The 23058-nt window shown below is 37.9% G+C and overlaps 1 protein-coding gene across 6 annotated transcripts in view; it reads left to right on the top strand.

Moving 5' to 3' along the window:
* The window catches only part of Srgap1 (SLIT-ROBO Rho GTPase activating protein 1), a 279415-nt gene that overhangs the window by 109867 nt on the left and 146490 nt on the right, over positions 1-23058 (top strand). For 5 of the 6 annotated variants that reach the window (XR_013440538.1, XM_005328689.4, XM_005328688.5 and 2 more), the window contains 2 exons: positions 16403-16598; positions 22031-22193. Coding sequence is in view for 5 of the 6 variants with exons in the window: in XM_005328689.4 (XP_005328746.1) it covers positions 16403-16598; positions 22031-22193 (359 nt within the window). In the remaining variant the exon portion in view is untranslated. Of the gene's footprint in view, positions 1-2688; positions 2800-16402; positions 16599-22030; positions 22194-23058 lie in introns of those variants that run through there. The other variant, XM_078053215.1, reaches the window with a different exon arrangement.

The raw sequence follows: 23058 nt of genomic DNA, 5'->3' as shown, positions 1-23058 counted from the left end.
TAAGTTAAGAGAGTCATTCATATACTTTTTAAAACCACAGAAAGCATTTGAACCCTGTGAACGTGTATGTTATCTAGTTGGGTGATCCCCTATTCTTTGTATTTTTCTAATTTTCTAAGAGAAGTATACTTGCATGAAAGATTGATAATTAAAAGTGCATTTTAATAGGTATAATCACCATTCCAAAATGGAATCTATAGTGCACTAGAACTCATAAAAATATGGATTCCGGAAGAAATATATGAAGATGTTTCAGGACTAATGACTTAATAATAATGTTAGTAACAATAGGGACCATGTATTATTTTCTATGTGAGGCTCTATATTCAAATTTTTGTATGGATTATCTAATTTAGTCTTCATAACAACTGATTTCAATTGAAGTTTAAGACTAAGTTACAGAAGTTAGGACTCAGAATTTAAATCCGTGCTTTCAAAATAAGAAAAAGTCCTAGTCTTGGTAGCAGAGAAAATCTTCACTTATACTTAGCTGGAGAAACAAAGCTTTCTACAGAATTTATGACCAAATTCACCCGAGACCACATTTTCTCAGCTGCCAACTGTCTATTTAAACCTAAACTACCACTCCATATTCTGAATATTCTTCATAGAATTTGTTTTAATTGGGCAACTTGAAGTTATGGGAATGAATGGAGGTGATTTTAAGCAACATCTTTTTCTTCCTTTAGGTATGAGGGATGGTATAAGAGAAATATGCAGACAGATGTCAATAAAGGGAGAGATTTGTTAAGTGAAAATAGGTGGGAATACTGAAACCTGGCTCTGTACCACTCTGTACTTGAAACTATGGGTGAGTGAACCTGCTTCTGTTCTGTAGCAGGTAATGAACTTGGCAGCTGTCTTCCTCTTAGCCTTCGGTTCTCAGATTAGGAACAGATATTAGGTTTGGTTTGAAGGAAGTTTCATATATGAAATGAGTATTAATATTTCTTTGTAATTATTAAGACTTTCCTTTCTTTTCAATACTTCTATATTCACTTCTAATGAATTTCCCTCTAGACTGGGATTTTTGATTGGTTGGCCTTGTCCACTCTTTGAGAGCATGTGCATTTTTTTTTTTTTGTATTTAATTTAAAAATCATTTCTTGGGCTCTTGGAAGGGGACAGTGTCCTAGCTTATTCATCTTCGAATGAAAGCGACCAGCATGAGTCATTGTTGGCACTTGATATATTTTTGTTGAGCCAGTGGATAGGCCTTTGTTGCAATGCAGGGAGACTTTTCTAGGTTGGAGTTGCCTGATGGTGGCACAGGCAGGTTGTTCTGGAGGATAGTGAATTCCAGGCAGGCAAGGACTTGGGGGCATTTGACAAGTAGGCCGTAGATGGGACCAATGTCTAAGGCTTGAAAGTCTGAGATTCTGTGACTCCAATATTTCTCTAATATATCCAAAGAGGAGAGGGAAAAAAAAAGTTTGTCGGACTGCAGATTATCCTGTAAGGCCTTTGTTAGCAACAATAGTTACTGGGTTTTGTGGCAGCTCTGGGAGCAGAGGACTTTTCTCTAATTTCTGGGACCAGCATGAGTGGTGTCCATCTTGAAAAATAGTTCCTATAAGAGGACTTTCAGGTTATGATTGAAAGTTGGGCTGAGCCCCAGGAGAGAATGTGAGGGAGAGAAACTGTTTTACTATTTTCAATGCTCAAAAAAAATTAGTATGAGGAATTTTAGAATAAGTCAAGTCACTGGCATCTACGTTACAAGTAAATTTACTTAAAAAACAGAAAATAGTCAGTTGTAGTAGGGCACACCTGTACTCCTAACTACTCTGAGGCTGAAGCCGGAGGGTTGCAAGTTCATGGCTAGCCTTAAAACGTAGCAAGACCTTGTCTCAAAATAAAAATTAAAAGGCTGGGCATATTGCTCAGTGGTAGGAGTACCCTTGGCTTAAATCTCCTGTACTGGAGGAAACAAACAGAAAATAATAGGACTCATTCAAGATGTCACTGTAAATTGTTTTATTTAGCTTTTTGTACCTACTTACCTCAATGATTACTCACAAGGTCCCCCTAAATTGTCCTTGATCTAAATCTTCTTCCTCTTATATTTATGACAATTAAAAATGTATTAATTTTGCCCCCCAAAATCTTAGAATTTCTATGTATCAGAAGTTGCAGAATGTTAGGCCAGGGGCAAAATCTGGTGCAAAAAATTTGTTTGGCCTGTGCAGTATATTGTTTTAATTTAACTAGTTGCATGTGTTTAAAATTTTGGAGATTTTACCCAAAAACCTAGACTTCTAGATTCTCACGCAAAAAAAAAAAAATATCGGAATTGACATAACTACATCAGGTTAGATGAGGCATGTGCCACCACTTAGACACAGTCATCTTAACAGTCTTGTTATTTTATACCCTGCCTGCCCTCTCATTGAGGGCATTTGAGTTTGGGATCCTAGCTCTATACGTAATGCTCACAGGTAGGTCGTCAGACTGCTAGTGGCTATTGTTTCCATCCCACAAGGGTCCTGCTAAACAATGTAGAGTGTTTCATTGGATTTGGGCAGAGTGTTCTTCCTTTGGGATGATCCCAGCCAGCCAACCATATAATCAGAGTGAGGAAGAAAAATCTATTCCTGCTGTGCTGTGCTGCTGGTGTCAGGAGGACCCTGGTCTAGGCCACGAGGCCTGAAGTGCCCTGCAGGCTGCTTGTTCGCCTAAGCCCACGGTTCCTTGGCACCTGCACGTGGGGAAGCGTCCAGTGGAGTGGCAGCAGGCTCCGTTCCAGCCATTCACACAGCTTTCTGAATGCCGGCAGCCAAGAGAACATCAGCTGTGCCTGTGAGTAGTGTGGGTCCCTGCCAGAAACATCGAAACTTCAAAGGGAAAAAATGGTACTGTGGGCCAACGTGGAAGGCTTTTGGTGATACTGAATTGGGCCCGTTTGTACAGAGAAGGAGGAGGGTGCAGAGCATTCTGTTGGACTCTACCTGTTTTGAATGGCCTTCCCCTGTGCCCCTGAGCTGCCAAGATAATTAAGAAGCCAGAGTAGCTGCTTTTAATACCTAGCCATGTAAAATAAATTGAATCCAAAGAATTTCTCTTCGGTCTCAGAGCTACTTTAAAATTAGGGTTCTGGAAAAGATGATCATGAATGAATCTTATGGCAGATTCCATGGAGATGGAAGTTGCACATTCAGGATCCATTCTGATTGCACCTAGATTTCTAAGGGTGGATCATCTTATAACCTATCAACCTTCACGTTGGTTCTAAGAGAAAAAGAACTTGTGCTTTTTGTTTGACCTTAAAGTTTCAGTCTCACACCGACCCAAGACTGAAGTCTGATACTTGGAACTTGTTAAAAGCAAAATATACTCTTTAAAAAAGTCTAAGAGCCTGGGGCTGGGACTGTAGCTCAGTGATAGAGTGCTTGCCTAAATAATTATTTAAATAAATAAGTAAAAGTCTAAGAGCTGGAGTAGCTAACACCCCTCACCCCCACCCCCACCCCCGTGTGATTTGGTGACTTCCTGACACCTTCATAACTCACTTCACATTTGTTTGTACCCCCTCTTCTCATCTGTCCTTCCTGATGTCTTCTAATTTCTCTTGCTGTCCTAGATTCTTCTCTCTCTTTGGTTTTCCATTTATCCTTTCCTGCTCTCTCCCCACAATCTATGGATCCATTGTCTCCTGTTTTCATTTTTTTTTACTATTCCACCTCTTACCCAAGACACAGGAAAACCTAAGAGAGGGAGAACATACAGTGTGGGCAGAGAGCTGGGAAGGAGGCATTAAATGAAAAGGCAGCGTTTAGATCGTAGATGCATAATTAGGGGGAGAGGTGGGGAGAACTATTTGGTACTAAGGATTTGGATGGAGGAGGACAGCATTTCTCCAGCAGTGTACCAAGAGCTGTTTATGCCTCTGATCATGTTTTAAAATGAATCTCTTCCAGATAAGAACAGCTATATAAAAGAGTGGGTGTGGCAGAGGCAGTAATGCTAATATTGTATTTAAGATCTAATTAAAGGGTTTACAAAGAAGTAGAGGTGTGAGATTAGAAAATGCTGGCATTTTCACCTTTTGAAATGATATTTTGTTGTAGAGATTTAATGGTACAACATATTTAAGTATTTTAAGTGTACCTTTTCGAAAGAAATCACAAGTTGAATAGACCACAAAATAAGTAGGAAAGACAGAAGACCGGTGTTTAAAATCATTTGTAATTTTAAGCTACTTTAACTCAAAAATTTAAACCTAATTATTTTGATACAAAATACAATTTTGATGATATTATGGTGCTTACAAATCCTCAACATTCTATGAAATGCGGTGGACACTGCCTTTCCTTCTCTAAGTCAGCATAAAATAGTGTTAAAAATCTGTTGTCCAAGATTTGGCAGGACACGTCATTTCCTGATGATTTCTTTAGTTAGAACATAGTTCTACAGCTATCTTTCCTATATATGAATAATCTGACACCTCCATAACTCACTTCACATTTGTTTGTACCCCCTCTCCTTTTTAACTTGTTAAATAAATACACTGAGGTATTCTCATAATAAATGAATGAAGGGCTGAATCAAGATACTATCTCTTATCACTTCAGAATATTTACTTAATCCAAGTAGATGGCCAAGCCTGCCTACGTTAACACCACCTGCAATAGGGCAGACTGCCATCTGTCAATACCCTGACCCCTCTAGATACTACTCACAGTCCTGGACCTTTGGATACGCTGTTTCCTTCACCCATAATACCCTTCCAAAGCTTCCCCAACTGGGAAGATTCCTGCTTAGCTGAGTAGCCCCAGAGTCTCCTTGGAGCCCTCCCTTATTTACCTGGGCAGAACTTGTTCCTTCCTACGTGGTCACATGGTACTTTCTCCATGCTCCCACTGTGGGGCTTATTACATTGTATTGTAAACAATGTTAATTATAAAATGACTGTCATAGCCGTTTTTTTTTTTTTTACTATTCCACCTCTTACCCATGATGTATGTATGTATAAAATTTAGGGAATGTATATATAACATTTAGGGAATGCCTTGACTCTGTCAGTAATGCAGTCATTCCAGAATGTAAGCGGCACACACCTATAATCCCAGTGGCTCTGGAGGCTGAGGCAGGAGCATCATGAGTTCAAAGCCAGGCTCCGCAACTTAGCAGACCCTGACTCTAAAAAAATATATAAAAAGGGCTGGGGATGTGGAGATGTGGTTCAGTGATTAAGTGCTTCTGGGTTTAATCCTTAGTACACCCTCCCAGCCCTCCCAAAAAATGGCAGTTACGTTTTCATGTATCTGTAGACAGGGAGCTGGATGGAAGGCCCTGAGGTTGTTCAGAGCCCAGAACCTCGAAGATGCTCAGTAACATTTGCCAGATGATTCCCTCAAGTATTTTCATATTCACTTGCCCCCTGTTGAGTAGACATGTTGAGTGACCTTTGCTGATTTTTTTTTTTCAGATTATGTGGGTAAGAGCTGAATGTTTATGCTGGACTATAAGTATGCTTTGATTATACAGTTTGGCTCATACCTGAAGATAAAGTAGAAGACTCACTACACAGGTTGTCTATTTCTTTGGTGTTTTGCAAAGAAAAAATAGTGAAGAAGAGAGTTAATATTTCTGACATTTCAACAAGCTTGATTGATGTTCAGTATTTGCTAAGGGCCTGAGAAATCTTAAAAGATGTGCGTGTATGGGGGTGTGAATGATGTATGTATATATAAAATTGCTCTCATGTCTGTAAGAATTTTGTTGTTCTGTAGCCTAAAGCTTGAAAGGCATTTTTTTTTTCTTTATGACTCAGAATTGTGGCTGTCTGTTGTAAGATAGATTTTCAGGGAACACAGGTAACTAGACTACTTTCTGGCTTTCCTTTGCTCCTGAGCCAAAGCCCAGGTGACTCACTTGAAGTTGTATTGAAGCCCTCACTTATTGAAATGTAGTTAAATCAAAATAAGAAATAAAACTGGCAATACAATCCAAAGTCTCTAAGTCTAAAGAAAATTTAACAAAATGATTAGTATTTCCTTTATCAATTTCCTAGATTAAGGTATTCTCTTATGGCAGAAACAGACATATAAAATATACCTATTTGAGAGAAGTATAAAACATTATGATGTTCAGTGAATTTAACTGGACTAAATAAAATAAAATGAACTTTATGGCAGAAGCTTCCTAAGGGGCATTTCCAGAAGGAATACAGGGAACAAAGGATAAAGAAGTCACAATGGAAGGGAGGGTGCACCCTCAGTCAGGGAAGGGAAATCATTTTGTTAATTTGATTCTAAGCTCATAAGTGCATAAAACTAAGCATTTTGATTTCTTATTGTGTTTACTGAGTCAAATATATGCTACATAGTTATTTAGTCCCTACCAGGTGCTATGTGGAAACCTAGAAGTATGTTATTTGTATTCAAGCAGTTTATAACACAGTTCAAAACTTTACAGTAATTAGAGCATAATAACAATAGTATAATGATTTTGAAAGAAAATAAATTACTTAAATACATAGTTTTCTAGAAAGGCATGACATTCAGGGAATTCAAGGAAATTAACTTTAGGCCCTTAGCTAGATTTGGACAAATATTTTAATTTGGGGGAGGGAGTCTTTTGGTTTTAGTTTTAAGAAAGTTATAGAAATGATATGAGACATTTGGCACTTATTTGATGCATGAAATCTTTCATTAATGGATATACATTCTAATATATTTTAAATATTATAATAAAGTGTCTAGAAAACCAGGCCTGGCTCACTGAAACTTGCTTTATGTGATTACACACTATGTATAATAGTTCAACAATTTTGCAGCGTGGACATTTGGAGTCAGATAAACCTGAATGGGAATCCAAGTTGTGTTACTTAATAGTTGTCTAGCTTTGAACAAAATACTGAGCTTCTTTCTGTTTCAATATGGTGTCCCTATAATAGAGGATACTACATAATGGGATTGCTGTCAGAATTGAATGTGATAAGCATTTCAAGTACTTACCACAGGGCCTGGAACATAGTAGGAACTAAATAAATACCCTCTTGTTAAGTGTAAATGGTAAATTGCCTGGGACTCTAAATTGTTTTCTAGTAGACACTTTAAAATTGTAATTACTGCAGTAAGGGAAATAGCTTTAATTTGAAAAAGCCTTAATTTGCAATTAATTTAGTACAAAAGGTTTTAAGTAGTTTCAAAGTTTTCCATTCTTAAAACTTAGAGGAAAAACATATGTAAACTTTTGTGTTTACTTCATAAGACTTCGTGTTGAGTTATATTAGGAAAGAAAGTCAATGTTTAGGGGATGCCTTGACTCTGTCAGTAACACAGTCATTCCAAAATGTAAATTTTATATTCTCTGCAGATCAGTGATTCCTACACACTGTCTTTTTCTGCTGGTGAAAATCAATCTACTATTAAGGTCTTAAATGTCCTCACTTAATTATGGGGAAGTTAATGAAACTCTGCCGCTTGTGCATTCTGAACACCACCACCACAGTGGATCGTTGAGATCCGAGCTTCCTTAAACTGTCCTTTCCTACCAGGGAGTTAAACTGCAATCATTGCTCACTTTAATTTATTGCCCCTTTTATCTTGAGCAGCTTTCGTTTGGGGAAAAAAATACAAATTTATTTCACATAATTTATATGCAGATGTTAATGGGTCAAGATATAATATGTGGCTTTCAAAAGCTATGAAAATGGACACCTTTATAGTAACCTTTTATTCTAAAATAATACTGAGGTTTACATCATTTCATATGAAGGTATTAAAATGAAGACTTAGAAAATGAATATAGCCTCTCAGTAACTGTCAGATATTTTTATGAAATTTAGTTTAACTTTGGAAATAATGAAGATTACTACAAAGACAGTTTCTTGCCTTATTTTAATCCAAAAGAGGATTTTCCCATAACTTTACTACCCCCAAATATGCTGATCACTTCTAGTGTTCTAGGATGAAACTGTGATTTTGAGCTTGGGATATTAGCAACTTGATTTCATACAGGTCTGTTGTTCTATGTACTTTGCTTAAACTGTTGATGATAACATGATTTTGAAGTGGAAGACCTTGGGGAATCTTAGGTTCCTTGAGGCAGTGACCTGGAAGGTTATTTTTTGTCCATTCAACCTAGACTTCCTTCCCCGGAACCTAACCATCTGGGCCAGGGTATCAAAAATACCATTTTGAGTTTATCTAAGAAACTATATTTCCATCCCCTACATTTGTAAGCTTTTCAAATCCTACCTATTCTTTAAAGGCAGTATATGGCCATCCCCTCCGAAGCTGTCCTGATGATTTCCAGTTGGCCAGTGATCAGTCCTTTTATAGAAGCCCTTTATCCTATCCTTTACCATCAAATCTGGAATGTGTATTTTTTTTCATTACTCATTTAATGATAATCAGCCAATCCCGTGTTTTATACAACAGGAGAGTATTTTTCTATCTCATCTCCTTGAAGCCTTCCATTGCATTTGGAAGAGGAATATGACGGCTAGTAGTGGCCATTTTGCCATTGAGGAAACATGAGTTGTTCAGGAATGGATACTCCTTCAATGTCTCACCTCTTCTAACTAGAACTGTTATGCTCATACTTCATATTTATACTGTGTTGGCCTCATAGGTAAGTCTTGCCTTCTGATCAAGCCAGTCAACTCTTCAAAGACCTGTTTTTTGTTATGTACTGGGGATTGAACCCAGGGGCGCTTAACCACTGAGTCACATCCCAGCCCTTTTTTATATTTTATTTAAAGACAGAGGTGCAGTGACTTGCTTAGGGCCTCACGAAGTTGCTGAGGCTGGCTTTGAACTTGCGATCCTCCTGCTTCAGCTTCTCAAGCCACTGGCATTATAGGCATGCGCTACCTTCCAGATTCCTCTTATGAGAAACTTAGTTGCTAATTTACTTATATCCTGGAGGATCATTGTTCAACAGATGGGCCACATTGGTAATTTTAGGGTTTTTTTTTTTTTTTTTTGATAGTTTGGAGAAGGTGGGAGGAGTTTCCAGGGAAGGAGGATAAACAGCCATCTTGACAAACATCACAGAAATGAATTTAAGAAGAGTCAGGAATGTGGGGGTGCTGCCTGTAATCCCAGTGACCAGCAGACTGAAGCAGGAGGATGGCAAATTCAAACCCAGACTAGTCTGTTTAGCCAGGCCCTGTCTCAAAATAAAAAATAAAAATGTAGCTCAGGACAAGGCACCCTTGGGTTCAGTCCCCAATACTTTAATTAATTAATTTAAGGACGTGCCAGATAGAGGCACAGACTAGATTTTATTTAAGAAAGCAGAGATGCAGGCTGGGGTTGTGTGGCTCAGTGGTAAAGTTCTTGCCTCACACACTTGAGGCACTGGATTTGATCCTCAGCACCACATAAACAGATAAAAGAAAGGTATTGTGTCCGTCTACAACTGAAAAAAGAATTTTTAAAAAGAAAGAAAGCAAAGATGCATTCAAGAGAAATGGCAGGCTATCTCAGAGCAAGAAGCAGCACCCCCTTGGTCTGTGTTGTGAATATTTATAGACAGTGGCTAGGGGCCTCACTAGAGGTAGAGGGCAGAGTTACATAATTTTGTGTCAGTTTTTCTCCCGTTTGCATATTACCCTCATATCATGTTACTATTTGAGAGCAAGGATGCAGGCCAAGGACCAGGGCCAAGAACACGGGCCGGGTTGCCCAAGAGTTGCTGGTTGTGCATTCCAGTGGTTCATGGGTGCTTCTCTTTTGAGACTCAGTATAGCTTTCTTTCTCTGTATCCCCAAATTCCTATCTCATAGGTGAAATTTAATAACTTTGCATAATATAATATACCCAGGATTTTATAATTTCAACATTAATATAAAAATAACTGGCATTTCTTCTTTTAGTGGTCCTAAGATTTTGAAGGTAGTGTGTATTTTGCACTCACAGACTGGCCACATTTCAAATGCTGAATGGGATTAGTGACTGTGTGTTGGATAGACCAGCTCATAAGATTTCTCCATAATGTGGTTGAAATGCACTGTGCCTCAATAACAAATTAAATAGAAATACAGTGATCATTAGTTCCACACCAGAAGACAGAAATAAGTGACTCATACATAAAATATAGGAGGCATGGGGTAAACATGGATACCCTTCATTCTGATGAGGGTTTTTTATCATTATTGTCTGTGGTTTGTTTGCCCAGTAATTCATCATTTGAATGGGGAGCCATAAAGTTACAAAGGAAACTCTATTTCATGAGGTCTAGAATACTTAACATTTTTATTTATTTATTTATGTTATTTTCTGGAATGCAAATTCAAGTACTTATCTTCCTTGCTCAGAATTGTTCCATTCTTCCCCACCAGAGTTCCAGAAGTTACTTGGTGAAAAGATTGACCTAGGAAGAAAGATTTCACTCTGCAGCATACCATATGTGGTCCTTTCTGATTCACCTAGCCCATGACTGGAACTGTCCTTAATCCAGAGCTGGACTTCGGCAGCAGAGATGTTCTTGTAGCTCTCTTCTCTCCCACACCCTTCAGCCTTGAATGCTCTTCTTCTTTGGGTCTGGCAGCCGACTTCTGCTAGGTCAATCTCAGGATTGCCTCCTGAGTGCTTCCCTCTTTACTCAGCGAGGAGTACTTCCTCTCTCCATACTTCTCATTGCTCCTTGACATTCCTACAGCAAGGCTCTGAAGGTCACTATCTCTCCTTATCTGTTTGTGCCTCCTTCTTGAGGGTAGGGCTCATGACTTTCATTCAGTCTGTTGTTTAGTAAGGAGTCTGGCCCGAGGAAATAATCAGTCAGTATTTTTCCAATAAAAGCCTGTCGGTACTAGTACTATATGTTCATCTGTTTCAAAGTGGTTTCCAGAGGCAGCATGCTTTTTACTTAGATCATCATTTAATTCTCACCACAGTCTTGTGAGGTAGGAATGATTATCCTACAAGATGAAACTTTGAAAGATTAAGTGACTTGCTCCATACCACATGAATTTTAATAGGTGACACTGAAACTCCAACCTGGACCCATTCTGATGTTACCTAATTTCTGTGCAGAGTGTAAGAGAAGCATAAATCTTTCAGATCTCTAGTGAAATAGAAAAATGGCCTTTGCTTATTCAGTCCATTCACTTAAAAAAAAAATCAAAGCTTGCCTTTATGGATTTTTTTTGCTCCAGATTTTTGGCCTAAGAAGCATATTTCACAAAGTTGCACCTGGTGTTTAGTTAGCCTACAGTCACCAGGTTGTATAAATATTCACATGAGCAATGAGCATGTGAATAATCAATGGAACTAGTAAGAGTCTCATTGGGTTGTTATTTTCTTGAAGACATTTCAGTGCTCTCCCCTGTCACTTGGGAAAATTCCTTATAGCTTTGGGTAAAAGTAGTAATACATCTTTAGAGAATGTAGACTTTTTCACTAACTGGCCAAATGAGAATATGAAATAACTGAGATGGTTTGTGATGCTTTAGGGCTACTATTTCCTAGATGTAGTATCACAGAGTATCACAGAAGCCTATCACTTACATGCTCTGGTCTTACTTATTCAGTAACATATTCAAGAAACAGCCAGACAGGACCTGTCTTTCCCTGCCATTTACATCATTCTGTGGTCTTGCACCAATTTATTTTAAGAATTAAGACTTCCCTTATTGGAGCAGTAACAAGAAACTCCACCATTTCCTCTGTTTCTGGGCAATTCCATTTTATTAAGTAAGTATTAGTCATTGGATTAGTCATTTTATAGCTTTGAGGAACATTTCAATTTTGTTATTTTTATTTACTTTATTTATTGTTTGAAATCACCCTCTTGTAGGTTTTTCTTATTCAATTATTTTTTAAAAATATTTTTACTTGTTGATATACCTTTATTTTTTATTTATTTATATGTGGTGTTGAGGATCAAAACCCAGTGCCTCACACATGCTAGGCAAGCGTTCTGCCACTGAGCCACAATCCCAGCCCCAGTTCTTGTTCAATTATTGATGTTGATTTATTTTGTTTGATACTCTAGTAGAACAGGAAAGACTTAACAGTCATTTTTTTTTTTTTTTTACAAAGAAATTTGAGTCCCGGTTATAACAACCATTATGATTATTTAGTGGGTCTTGACCTAAATTTAAATAATGTCTGCTTTCAGCTTCCTCCAAGTTCACATTTTTCTGCCTGAAAGAGGTTGCGCCTTTCTATACAAGTATGTGGGAGTGATGGTGGAAGCCCTTTCTAGTATTCTATTTGGAAAATCTTTTCCATACCATAAGACATTATAGCAATTAATATACAGATGATGTTGGCCAATAAGTAAATTTACTGTTTTGTTTACAGATAAATTTAAGATGAAATAAAAATATTGAGATGAGAGTCATTTTATGCAGACATCATTTAAAAGGGCTTACTGATATATTATCTAATTTGACAAAAAGTATCCAAAACATCCTAGGCATGGAAATGTGAACTTGTTTTTATTATGATGATGACCATCATTAAACAGAAATTTATCAACAACTAAAATTTTATGGAATTGTAATATAGCTTTTTTTAATATAATAGCTATTTTTAGAAATAATCTACATATTAGATACTTTACCAACTCTGTGATTTTTTGTTATATTCAGAGTTTTGCAACCATTACCAAAGTTAATTTTAAATCATTTTCTTCATCTGCACCCTCCAAAAATCCTACATTCATTAGCAGTAACTTCCCTTTTCTCCCCAAGTCCACCAACCCTAGGTAAACACTAATATTTCTGTCTCTATGAATTAGTCTATTCTGGACATTTCACATGAATGGAATCATAGATCATGGGGTCTTTTGAGAGTGGTTTCGGTCTCTAAGCTTACATTTTCAGGGTTCATCAAGGCTGTGACATAAATCAGTATTTCATTCCTTTTTATGGTTAAACAATAGGCTATCATGTGGCTATTCCATGTTTTGTTTGTCTGTTTGTTGTTGATAGACATTTGAGTTGCTTCCATTTTTCGGCTATAATGAATAATGCTGCTATACACATTCATGTACAGCTTTTTGTGTGGTAATATATTTACATTTCTCTCAGATGTGTATCTAGGAGTAGCAGTGCTGAATCATCTGCTAACTCCATGTTTAACCTTTTGAGCAACTGCCAAAAAGTTTTCCTGTGTAACTGTATCACTTTCCTTCCTACCAGCAATGTATTAGGATGCCAATTCTCCACATCCTCCCCAGCACCTGTTATTGTCTTTCTTGCTGTAGCCATCCTAATGGGTGTGAAAGATTGTCTCATCACGCTTTAGAGTTGCATTTCCCGGATGACTAATAACATTGAGCAACTATTGGCTATTTTGTGTATCTTCTTGGAAGAAACATCTATTGATACCCTTTGCCTACTTTTTAAATTGAGTTTTTGTTTTTTAATTGAGTTACAAAAGTTCTTGGTGTACTCTATCTACAAGTCCTTTATCAGATATACTGTGGGGTGTCTTTTTATCTTCTTAGTGGCTACAGCTGTGTATTTTGTAGCCTTTTTATTCCTCAAAGCATTATGTTCTCCAAACATTAACTGTGGGCCGGTTTCAGCTCCTCTTTCCATAGTTCCTTTATTATTCTACTAATCACTGTGTAACATGATTCAAGGATTTATCTTCCCTATAAGATGGAGCTGTGTCTTACAAATCTTTTTATTTCCATAGCTTGGGACTCTTCCTAACAAAAAATGGGAGCACAGTAATTGCTTGTTCCACTAAACTAAAATGAACCTTGAATTTTTTTTTAAACAATCCAGATCAATACTAATACAAGAAAGCTGATAGAAAGGGTCTTAATAGACTTTCAAAGAATCTGGTGTAGGGAGGGAAGCTGCAAACCCTGGTACAAACAAGACTCTATTTTTCTAGAAATCACTCCTTGAGGTTTCACTGGTGCCAGCCCTAACCTCTAGATGCAAACACTTGTGGCCCTACTGTGGGTTTCCTCGTGTGGTCCTCAGTGCACCATGGACTACTGTCTCTGTTCTAACAGCAGGCTAACATTTATTTTACTCGTCTATGCATTCATTTAAAAGTTCCACAAGCAACTTGCTACCTTGTAGCTCTGATGTGGTCTAAGGAATCCAGTTTTCCCTTCTAACAAGGTATTTCCTATGGTAGTAGTTTTCTATCAATTTTTTTTTTTTTAAAAAAGAGATCTGTTTAAACATCCTTTTCTTGTTTGTCAAACCTTTTTCAAATTGAAAAGTTAATCAAATGGTTCTCTTCCACATTCTAGAGTATAGTTTATTTTCTCACAGAGATTCTCTAGATTCTGTCACTGTACAGTTTCACTATTATTGAAATGCTACAAGTGTCTTTACTTTGATTGGAAAATTATGATACCACGAAGTAACATTTACTCTCCATAAAACAAAGATGAGGATTTAATTGTTTAAACTCAGTCCTTCTCAGAACTCTGTAGTTCTTAATTTTAAATCCTGGTAGAAATAAGCAAAAGAATATTTTAAAATGAGACTCAATAAGAAAAACTATGTAAATTTTGATGCGATTTGTACTCTCAGCTACTTTTATTTCCTTTTAAGCACTAAGGCAGATTAAAAACACACACACACACACACACACACACACGGGTGTGTGGGGGGAGAGAGAACTAGTTGATAGCCTAAGATGATTGATTTATTTTCTCTTAGCACAGCAAGATGTTCTAAAATTACTTCATCTCAAAAGACTTACTGGAATTCCTGAATGAGAAATACCCCTATCCCTTTTATTTTTTTTTCCTTTATGAAACAAAAATAGCTCTGTATTTTTTGGAGAAAGAGTTTGGCAGATATGCTGATCATAATACTGTATTGGAAAATACTTACTTTGATTGACTGAAAACCAGATGCAATTCATGGTAGTTAAAAGCCAATGATAATGTGTTGACGCTGGTGTCCACACACTTCTGCAAGGTTAGTCAGAGTATCCCTCAATCTGACATGGAGAAACCAAGAGAAAAATGGGAAATGCTTCCCTGTCTTGGTCCCCCACAAGAACGCCGCCTGGAGCCTAATGTTATCGAGGGTGCGATTTCATGTCTTCTTTGCCCGGACATAAGCCAGGCACAGTACAGCTGCTTCAGATCATGGCATGGATGGGAGGAGGGCAGAAAGCATTTGGTTAGTCAGACTCAGAGATCAAGGTTGGAGGTCCTGGGGGAACTACTTACTAACTAAAATTTCTTAAAGTGTTTAATCTCATTAAATTTTAGTGTACTGTGTGTAAAAGTGGAAGGTGATGCTAGTTCCTACTAGTAGAATAGCAAATACTGCATTGCAATGGACTGTTGTTAAAAATCAGCAAATTTCCTGGCCATCTCTTCCACCCAGAACTTGATCACCAGCTGTCATGGATTTGAATAGGATGTATAGGCTTCGTGAGTATGTATAGTCAGCTCAGTCCTTCTCCATTGAAGAAGGATAATAGGAAAGAAATTGAAGAAGTATTATTTGGGCATTGATTTCTACTAATTCCACCAAATTAGATCCCGTGCGCTCTTACAGGGAACTCGAATTGACCCTGGGGAAGATGAGATAAAGAAGTTTTGCAGTATGAATATTCTTTCTTTGGGGTTAGCCCTGGATCTCAGAACAACAACAACAACAAAAAAACAAGTCAGTGGTTATAGTTACTGTATCTTCCTTTCCAAAACACACATTTCTTTGTGACAGTCATTTACAGATATTTTGCATGCCACATTTTTGCTTTTGTGCTTTTTCAAAATAACTAAATGACTAAACCTTCCTGTTCCTAATATATGAAAATTGTCAAAGGATTCTTTCATATTTTTATGTGCTGATAAGGGTGCTAGTTTGAACGATGTGTAAAAAACTGAAGGCCAAGTGGATAGGCCTTGAAGTTATGAACAGAATGATAAAGTAGAATCTGAGGGTACCCCATTATGAATGGATTATTTAGATATAAAAAGAAGTTATGTTTAGGCACGGCATTCCACTAATCCCTGAAGCTATGGGTTTTACAAACGAGAAGTTGATGCACCAGATGCCAGCCTCTGTGTGTGCCAAAAATCTTGTAGTTGCTCAAAAATCTTGAAGAAATGATGTCGATTTCTTTGCTATTTCAATTCAAAGTAGTTGAGGTAAAATGCTGCTGGAAAAATTACAGTGTATTCAGCTACCAAAGATGTCCTATGTTATGTCCTATGAATAGTTATCTGCTTTTAATTATTCCCCCTCATGACCCCATGCGTGTTTGTGGCATTACAGATGTGACCCACATTTCTATTCTAATTTACTACATTCTTTCCTAAGTCTCATCTCATACTTTTAAAGGGTCAGCAGACATTTTATTTAAGGAACCGACCTGGACATAGCACTCTAATAGAGGTGGAGCACAGACCTAAATATACAACAGGATTCAATCCTTGTACCTTGTCCATACCAGCACATCTCAATAATTTTCATGAAATCATCCAGTCGCTTCTCTTCTTTTCATAGAAATCCGAGCTCAACTGGTAGAACAACAAAAATGCCTGGAGCAGCAAACAGAGATGCGAGTTCAGCTCCTCCAGGACCTGCAAGACTTCTTCCGGAAAAAAGCCGAAATTGAGACCGAATACTCTAGGAACCTGGAGAAGTTGGCTGAAAGGTTCATGGCAAAAACGAGAAGCACCAAGGATCACCAGCAGTACAAGTAAGAGAGACTTGACGCAAATGCACCTTTTCAAGATGATATCCCTTCTTTTAAACAAATCCTATTGTTTTAAGACTTTTTTATTTTTATCTGAGAAGATATTGGTAGACATATCCCTATAAATAAAAGCAACCCTTTGCATTTATAGGTCCTGGATATCAATTTATCATATTTTAAAATAATGGTATTCTCTTGAAGTTATTCTGTTTCCATACATACATATTTAACACATTCATATTATGTTCACTCATAATCATTTTGCTAAAACCTTTATAATAATATGTGTGTTATGTGTGTATATTATATATTTATTTTTTCAGTACCAAGGCCCGGGCATGCTAGACAAGAGCTCTGTCACTGAGCTACATCTTAGACCTTTTTTATAATTTTATTTTTCAGATAGGTCTCCTTAAATTTCCCAGGCTGACCTCAAATGATCCTAAAATCAAATGATCCTCCTGCCTCAGCCTCCCAAAGGCTGGGATTATAGGCATGTGCTACTATGCCAGCCTCCAATACACATATATTTATGGATAAGTTTATATATAAGAAGACAATAAAAAAGTGTTTGTAAAATTCTTATTTTGTTTCTTTGGGTTCTCTTTTTCTTTTTGAGATGGGGTTTCACTGTTACAAGGCTGGCCTTGACTCATGATCCTTCCATCTCATGTAATCCCCCTGAGTAGCTGGATTACAAGCATACACCACCACACTTGGCAGTAAAAATCTTGATTACAGGAAACTGGTAGTTAAAATCAGTCACAGGTAGATATTTGAAAGGGCAAATTTGAAATAACTGCTTTTCAAGCAAAGACCTTAAGATTTCTGTAATGATTTTATATGAAATGAAGCAATAAGTGTTTGTTTAGCACTCCCCACCCTACCTCACCCAACATGTTTGTGATCATTGCAGTTGAAACCGATTTAAACAAGAGTTTCGCAGTCGAGGTAGCTGACAACTGTAATCCCAACAGCTCAGGAGGCTGAGGCAGGAGGATCACAAGTTCACAGCCAGCTTCAGCAACTCAACAAAACCCTAACTAAAAATAAAAAATAATAACGGCTGGGGATGTAACCGGATAGTTAAGTCAATCCCTAGTACAAAAAAAAAAAAAAAAAAAAAGCTTTTAGCAAAATGTGTGAGTGAACATAACTAAACCTTAGCATTAATTTAACAAACACATGCAGGTTATTCTATTAATGAATTTTACTTTATAATTGAAATCCTGGAGACAGAAGGCCCACAGCTCCAGTAGAGGGTACGAGTGCTCCAGCAGGGGAAGCACAGGACACCATAGACAGGTGGGCTGAGATCCACTCTATGGTGGAGGTGGGGGAAGGTCCTGGAAGAAGCCATATCGCAGTGGAGACCTGAAGGACCAGTTGGCCAGTAAAAGGGAGCTGAGGAGGACTGCAGGCCAGGGGAGCTTCATGGGTGAGGGACCACAGCAGAAGGAGGAGTGAGGGGTGAACAGAGTGGCGACCGGCATACACTGGGGCCGACTGTGGAAGTCTTAGCATCTTCCTGGGAAGTTTTGATTTTATCCTGAGGTCATGAGAAGCCTTTGGAGAGTTTTAAGTAAAAGTGGGACCCGCCCTCACCTGCATTTTAAAATGATGACAAAGACCAAAGGTAGAATAATGGACTAGAAGAAGACAGAGGGAGAAGGAACACAAGGGGCCTCTCACTGTAAGGGCAAGAGCCAGGCACCCCATGGGCAGAGATAAATGGACCTTGTCCGGGAGATAGTAAAAAGGCAACATAGACGTTCATTTCTGGAAATACAGTGGGCCAGATAATCTGGAAAACACTTCTGCCACAAAACTGCTGGGAATGCTGGTTAAAATATAATCGGCATCGTTTTCATTGTACAGCTGTCCCCATGGGAAAGCAAGGGAAATTTTTAGGGCCTGAAAAAGGAAGAGGAAAGGGAAGACCTAAGTGGCAGGGTACCACCCTTTAATCTCACCTGGGGATGAACCATCTGCCCCCCTGCACAGGGGGAGGAGAGCTGTCTGCTCAGGCTGGGCTGCTGGGCGCCAGGCCTTTTTCTTCCCCATTGGGTTTGCAGTGCCATTGTATACCCCTCCCTGTCCTGAGATCCTTCATAAAAAGTAGGGTGGGGTACGTTTGCAGAAGCAAATAGCTTTCTATTCTGGATAAGGAATATCTTTTTTTGTTCTTTCTTTTTCACTCTTCTTTCTTCTTTTATGGATGAGTTTAGCCTCTAGTTTGGGTCCAGCATAGAAATAAATCTTCATGATGATTCCCAGGGTGACCAAATGTCTAATGCACTGGCAGACACTGAGGCCACAAAGAGGAGACTAGAGCCAGTACGATATTCACATGGATAGTAACTGTTCCTTTTTAAAAGCAATTGCAAATTAGGCTGCCCACTCATCATTCAACAAATACATCTGAGTGTCTTTTTTTGTGTTTTTGTATTTAGTAATTGATTATGAACTGAAAATATGGATGGGCTCATGCTCCATAGTCTGGCCCTTCGTGAATCTGATGCCACTCTTTTGTTTCTCCAGGTTTTATTTGATAATTTTCTTCAAAAGATAAGCAGCTAAAAATTTTCTTTGACTTGATCCAGTTTATTTTTGAATATGAGACAAAAAATGAAATAGATAATTAATCTGTGGAAAGGTTAAACTACAATTAAGAAAAACTCAAAGACAGGCTTTATTAAATTGTGAGTCAGACCTGGGTTTGAATAATGGCTCCACTGGGCAGCTTTGCTTAAGTGACATACCCTTTCTGAGGCTTGCTTTCCTAATATGTAAAATGAGATTTTATGACCATTAAGTGAGAAACATAACAAAGTCCTTGATATGGTTGATAGCTGACATGGGATGTGCATGCAGCATTTCTTTTTCCCTTTGCAAAAAAAAAAAATGCTGTTATCTTTAGCACAGAAATATTATCCTTCATTGAAGCTGGACTCTAGAGTCTGCTCTTATTCAGTTTGGGGATGTTTATTGTGCGGAACAATCCTTGTCCTGAAGTTTCCACTGCATAATAGAAAAGACCAAGGCTTGGATTGGCCTCCCTGAACACAAAGGCTCACTTTGACACTAGCTTTGGTCTTTATCAAATCACAGTGCCTTGCTAAGCTTCAATTCTCTCATTGACAGAAAGGATACAAAGAATCTCTGCCTTAAATGGTAGTGGTAAGGATTAAGTGGAATTAATGTCAACTCTTTAGAGCAGCCCTAGATAATCATAGCTAACTTTATATAGCACTAACTATGTGCCTAAGGCATTATTATAAGCATTTAAAAGCATATATTAACTCAGGTATCCGAATAATAATCTTATGAGATGATATTATTATTTTACCCATTCTACAAAATTAATCGAAGCACAGAGAGGTTGAAATCATTTGCCCCAAACTACTTTGCTAGTAAATGGTAGATGGAATAAGTACCTAGAGAGCATTGCTCTAGAGTCTGTGATCTTGACCTGTATACTGCTTCTCACTTAGTAAATGATACCTTCCATTCTTATTATTTTTTATTAGTGCATTAAAATTATACATAATATTGGGATTCAGTATGCCATATTTGTGCATGCACATTACATAATTTGATCAATCTCATTCCCCACTACCTTCCTTCTCCCTCCCCCAATTGGCTTACTCTACTTACTGATCTCCCTTCTGTTGCTGTTGTTATTGTCATTATTATTATCATTATTTGTTAGCAGGTACTGAATCCAGGGGCACTTAATCACTGGGCCACATCCCCAGCCCTTATTATATTTTATTTTGAGACAGATCTTGCTAAGTTGCTTAGGGCCTCGCTAAATAGCTGAGGCTAGCTTTGAACTTGCAGCCCTCCTACCTCAGCCTCCTGAGCCACAGGGATTACAGGCATGTGCCACTGTGCCCCGCAGCATTATTATTTGAATTAATGCATGGAAAAAAAAATATATATATATATGATAAAATAAATATATATATGATTCTTTGTGGTATATTAGAACATGGATACAGGATGATATCATTCCCCAGTACTTCCCTGTTATTACTAATAGTAATAATATGGCAACAATAATGTGTTATTCTGAATAATACTAATTTAATGCTCACAATGGGGCAGAACACTGAAGATACAAAAAAAAGTTTGAAACATCCTCAGTGAATTTATGAAGTACTTTCAAATAAATGATACACATACTGTTGATGTAAAGAAGGTAACATTGACTTATGTGGCTGGGTAGAATGGCTCCAGTTACCTGCCATAGAGCCACTGTTCCTTCCCTGATGGCTTTGAGAATAAATGGGAGTTTCCCAGGTGGAGGTCATAATTATCAGTGTGCCACAGGGAGAGGGAGGGGCTTCTCTTGAGGTGCCAGTGCCAAGACCTGACAAGTGCCTGATTCATCTCTTTCCCAAGCCTATTTCTGCTTTTTCTTCTGGTGAGGGTTTAGACTTGATGCAGTATTAAATCCAGAGCCTGAGAGACTTAGTGACACAAACACCTGGCATAATCATTTTTTCCCAACTTTATTAATGTTTAGGGTCATAAATGATCATGAATAATAAAATAACACATCCAATTAAATGGCACGTGTATCCCCAAGTTAGGATAAACACTCTGTGCCCACGTTGCCATTTTACAGTTAGTTTTTAAAGTGAAAAATAGAAAAGCAAAAATTGTGCTTTACCTTTTTATTTTAAGCAGTACCATCCCAGTTGTTTATGTTTTTGTTTGGAGTTTTTCTTTGAAATTTCTGAAAACATCTCCTGAGTGGTTTATTGTCACTTTTGGATTTATTATCCAGAATAAAACAAGAAGCAGTTACAAATTTGAAAAAGTTTAATGGGTTTCAATAGGACTTGTATGAAGTCATGAGCTAGCAAACTTCTTGGTTCTGTTCATGAGCTTCAAGACAGTGCCAAAGAGCTCTGATTTCCCCGGGAACCCTGTTTGGGAGGCTAAAGGTTATATATCAGGGGATTAATAAATAACCTTCAAGTTTATGTTCTGTGGAAAGAGTAACTAACCAAATTTCTTTTCCAAGAGCAGACGGAACATTCAAAGCAGACTTTGTGCTGTGGCAAACCACACTCTATCTAAGGCATAGTAGTCAATAGATTTTTATGTAAATATAAATCGCCTTCTTCAATGGTGTATTTAAAGCTGAAGGGCTGCCTGAGCACTGTGTATGTTGGGGTCCTGCAGACCTGGTCAGGAGTGCAGTTCATGGTCAAGGTTTTCCTCCCACGCCTGGCAGATTAATTGCTGGCTCTATGCTGTGTGCAGGCTGAAAGACTGTTCAGTGGGCTGAGTGTCCTGGTCTAAGAAACACTCAGAGCAGAGTCCTGATCTTTTGTGTCTCCTTAGTTTGCCAGAGTGACATCACTCAACTGGTTGGGGCAACTCTGAAACTGATAGTAACTCTGTCTTTCTTCACCTCTCAGGAAAGACCAAAACCTATTGTCTCCAGTGAACTGCTGGTATTTGCTCCTGAACCAAGTAAGGAGAGAAAGCAAAGACCACGCAACCTTGAGTGACATCTATCTGAACAATGTGATTATGCGGTTCATGCAGATAAGTGAGGATTCCACCAGGATGTTTAAAAAGGTACTCCTAGTAAATCCTCCTGCAGCATGCTTTCTGATAACTGCCTTGTCTCAAACCAGGAGTGAGAACAGTGTCTGGAAAAAATTAAAGGAGTGAATATTTTAAAGACACAGAATAAAAAGTGAACCTTGAGGAGACATAGTTTATATGTGTATGTGTGTGTGTATATATATACATACATACATATGTATAATGCATGTATGGTATATATGGTATTAGATACTAAATATAGTTATATTCAGTAAATTACTGGATCTATGACCTGAACAACGTGAACACAATTTTGAAAAAGATGTACTTGCAGACCCTCATTGTTATACAAAATTACATATAAGAGGTTGTGAGGGGAATGGGAAAATAAACAAGGAGAGAAATGAATTACAGTAGATGGGGTAGAGAGAGAAGATGGGAGGGGAGGGGAGGGGGGATGGTAGAGGATAGGAAAGGTAGCAGAATACAACAGTTACTAATAGGGCATTATGTAAAAATGTGGATTGTAACCGATGTGATTCTGCAATCTGTATTTGGGGTAAAAATGGGAGTTCATAACCCACTTGAATCTAATGTATGAAATATGATATGTCAAGAGCTTTGTAATGTTTTGAACAACCAATAAAAAAAAAAAGAAAAAGATGTACTTGCAAATTACACTTCTGTCTTTAGGAACTGTCTGAGCTTAAGAAAAATAAGATGAGAAAAGAAAAACCTCTGATTCTGTCTTAGGCTCACACATGATCAGACTTGTGAAGAACAAGATTACCCCATGTGCTGCTCTCTTGGAAAAATGTTATCACAATTTTTTCTTACTCCCACCATACCAGCAGCAGGGGCTGTGAGAAAGCAATGAGAAAAAAATTCCACAGGG

The sequence above is a fragment of the Ictidomys tridecemlineatus genome, chromosome 6, assembly GCF_052094955.1.
Source record: "Ictidomys tridecemlineatus isolate mIctTri1 chromosome 6, mIctTri1.hap1, whole genome shotgun sequence".
Lineage (NCBI taxonomy): Eukaryota > Metazoa > Chordata > Mammalia > Rodentia > Sciuridae > Ictidomys > Ictidomys tridecemlineatus.
This window is presented reverse-complemented; position numbering and strand designations above follow the sequence as displayed.